The following is a 3,550-nucleotide window of genomic DNA, read 5'->3' as shown; positions in this document are numbered from 1 at the left end:
CAATGCAAATGGGGCCAGAAAAGTTTGGTTTGCATAAACCATTCAGGCCCATTATGTTAATGATCCAATAAACTAGACCCAACAATTCAATTTTCAAATCAATAAAATAATAATTATAATATATTCGACTTAGGGACTATTTACTAAATACTTACCTGATAAGTGTTGATTGGGTAACTTTCCTCATCTGATGTACATGGCAAATGCCAAAAATCTTACCCAGTAAGAACGATAATAAGAATAGAAAGTCTTATCCGGTAAGTGATGGGAGCACTCTTATTCGGGTACACGTTTACCGGGTTTGAAAATTTCAAAAAATTAATAAACTATAAAATGAGATAATCAATTCCAATTGTACCTACAACTAGAAGCCTTTTTATATTTATTAATTAAAAACTATTAAGAAATGGTTGAATTTTTTTTATTAACCTGTATATCCAACCCGCTATGCGAGCCGATTAATCTCAGAACTCCGTGGCTACAAAATGATTTTTATTTCTTCTTTGATTTGAACCTGAGACCTTTAGGTATTTTTGATCTTTGAAGTCAAGCTCAAACCAATCAGACTATTAAATGGTTGAAATGGATGTAATGTTATAGAAAATAAATGTTTTATATATTTAATAATTATTAGAAAAATGATTTAATTTATTGTTTAATTTGGGTGGAAGAGTAATGATGTTGGGAGCAGGGGGTATGCATCGAACTCGAAGTGGTCGGAACGAGCCCTCATATGCTCCACCTGTATTCCCAAATTTTTAAATATACAAATTGCATACCATCTTCTTCTGTCTTTTAACTATAAATATCCTCTAACTTTATTACACAAACTCATCACCACCACCACCACCTCCGCCTCCATTGCCGCCGGTGAACCATGACACCTTCTGCCGTCGGCCATCGCCGACTATGGCCTATACTCATTGCTTTCACAATATTCGCTGTTTCTAATCTTATTGCTGTTTCGGCTGAAAAACCTTACATCTATTCTTCACCACCACCGCCTTCTCCTTCTCCACCACCACCGCCTTCTCCTTCGCCTCCACCACCTTATGTGTACAAGTCTCCACCTCCACCTTCACCTTCTCCTCCACCACCTTATGTGTACAAGTCTCCACCTCCCCCTTCACCTTCTCCTCCACCACCTTATGTGTACAAATCTCCACCTCCACCTCCACCATCCCCGCCACCACCTTATCTGTATAAGTCTCCTCCTCCGCCGGTACATTCTCCACCCCCACCATACTACTACAAATCTCCACCACCACCTGTCAAGTCACCACCACCACCACCATACTACTACAAGTCACCTCCTCCACCAGTACATTCACCACCACCACCATACCATTACAAATCTCCTCCTCCACCGGTACATTCACCACCACCACCTTACTACTACAAGTCTCCTCCTCCCCCGGTACATTCTCCACCTCCGCCATACTACTACAAGTCCCCACCTCCACCTGTCAAATCACCACCACCACCACCACCATACCATTACAATTCTCCTCCTCCTCCTGTACATTCTCCACCGCCACCTTACTACTACAAGTCCCCACCGCCACCGGTCAAGTCACCACCACCACCATACCACTATAATTCTCCTCCTCCCCCGGTGCATTCTCCACCACCACCATACTACTACAAGTCCCCACCACCACCCGTGAAGTCACCGCCACCACCATACTACTACAAGTCTCCTCCCCCACCAGTACATTCTCCACCACCGCCATACTACTACAAGTCTCCTCCCCCACCGGCACATTCTCCACCACCTCCATACTACTACACTTCTCCGCCACCACCAACCAAATCACCTCCCCACTACTACTACACTTCTCCTCCACCACCAACTCCCTACCACTCCTACCCTCACCCTCACCACCACAAAGTAATCGTGAAGGTGGTCGGTAAAGTTTACTGCTACAGCTGCTATGACTGGAAATACCCAGTTAAATCCCACGCCAAGCACCACCTCAAAGGTAAAAATTAATTAACTTTGTAAAGTTTTTATAACAAAATAGCTACATACATTATATTCTATATATCTTTGCTGGCGCCTCTATAATTGATTCATGGAACACAAAAACAAACAAATAAAATATACGATCGTAACGGATTGATTATCCAGGTTAATAAAAAAAAACATAAAATATATCATTATTGGAAAAGTAATGTATTAACTTTTCTGTTTATATATTTATTCAAAACTGTTGTATTTTATTCCTTTATTTATTATGTTATGTTTGAAAATAAATTGACTTGTCATATATATAGTTTAATACATCTTTTTTTACCAATATATATAAATAGGGTATATTTCTTTTACAACCTTGTGCATTTGTACAACCTTTGCAACCCAATTAATTAAGATATTTATAAAAATGATTGGAATTCATTTATTATGATTTGAATATTTATGGAATATGAATAGAGTTTATTAATTATGATTAATACTTTATATTAGGAAACAATTAATTGATTAAAAATTGAATGGTTGATATGAGGGTTGTATACGGTGTAGGAATGACAAAGGGTGTAGGATAACATCCCTATATATATATATATATATATATATTACTTGGATGGTGAAATAAAAAAACATTGTTGTTACTGAAAATTAAATTTACCCACAATCAAATAAAAAAAAATTATTATAAAAAAATAAATTAGATTTAGATCTATAAGACTTTTAAAAATAATCTTAAATTAATGAAATATGATAATAATTGGTTCTCAATTATTTGTGAGTTCTATAAAGGGTTGACCAAAAGATGTTGACGTATTTTATTTGGGTGGAATAGGTGCTGTCGTGGAGGTAACATGCAAGGCTGCTGGTGAAAAGGAAATTGTTGCATATGGAAAGACAAAGATCAATGGCAAATTTGCAATTACTGTTGAGGGTTTGGATTATTCCAAATACGGAGGAGCCAAGGCTTGTATTGCTAAGCTTCATATGCCACCAAATGGTACTACTTGTAACATCCCAACAAATCTCCATGGAGGTTTGAAGGGTGCTAAGCTTAAGGTCAAGTCCAAGAATGCTCACCTAGTTGTCCTTTACGCTAAACCATTTGCTTACGGTCCCAAGACTCCTTACAAGATTTGTGAGAAGCCAAAGCCAACACCGACTCCGGCTCCTTACTACTACAAGTCTCCGCCACCACCGTCGCCAACTTACCTTTACAAGTCACCACCGCCACCAACACCCACTTACCACTACAAGTCTNTCGCCAACTTACCTTTACAAGTCACCACCGCCACCAACACCCACTTACCACTACAAGTCTCCTCCACCACCATCGCCAACTTACCTTTACAAGTCACCACCGCCACCAACACCCACTTATCACTACAAGTCTCCTCCACCACCAACCCCTTCACATCCGACACCATATGTCTACAAATCACCTCCACCACCTAAAAAGTCACCTTCTTACCACTACACATCACCTCCGCCACTTAAAAAGTCGCCACCCCCACCATACCACTACACCTCACCACCACCACCTGTGAAATCACCACCACCACCATACCACTACACCTCACC

At 39.8% G+C, this 3,550-nt stretch overlaps 1 protein-coding gene across 1 annotated transcript in view; it reads left to right on the top strand.

The window, feature by feature from the left end:
• The first annotated feature begins 877 nt into the window (after window positions 1-877).
• Window positions 878-3,550, top strand: part of LOC112524389 (extensin-1-like) — a 4,074-nt gene continuing 1,401 nt past the window's right edge. The window contains exons 1-2 of the mRNA XM_025134213.1: window positions 878-1,982; window positions 2,805-3,136. Coding sequence (XP_024989981.1) covers window positions 878-1,982; window positions 2,805-3,136 — 1,437 coding nt within the window. The remainder of the gene's footprint in view (window positions 1,983-2,804; window positions 3,137-3,550) is intronic.

This window comes from Cynara cardunculus (assembly GCF_001531365.2).
Source record: "Cynara cardunculus var. scolymus isolate 2C chromosome LG 1, CcrdV1, whole genome shotgun sequence".
In the NCBI taxonomy this organism is placed as follows: Eukaryota; Viridiplantae; Streptophyta; class Magnoliopsida; order Asterales; family Asteraceae; genus Cynara; species Cynara cardunculus.
The sequence above is the reverse complement of the archived record's forward strand: the minus strand, read 5'-3'. Positions and strand labels throughout refer to the sequence as shown.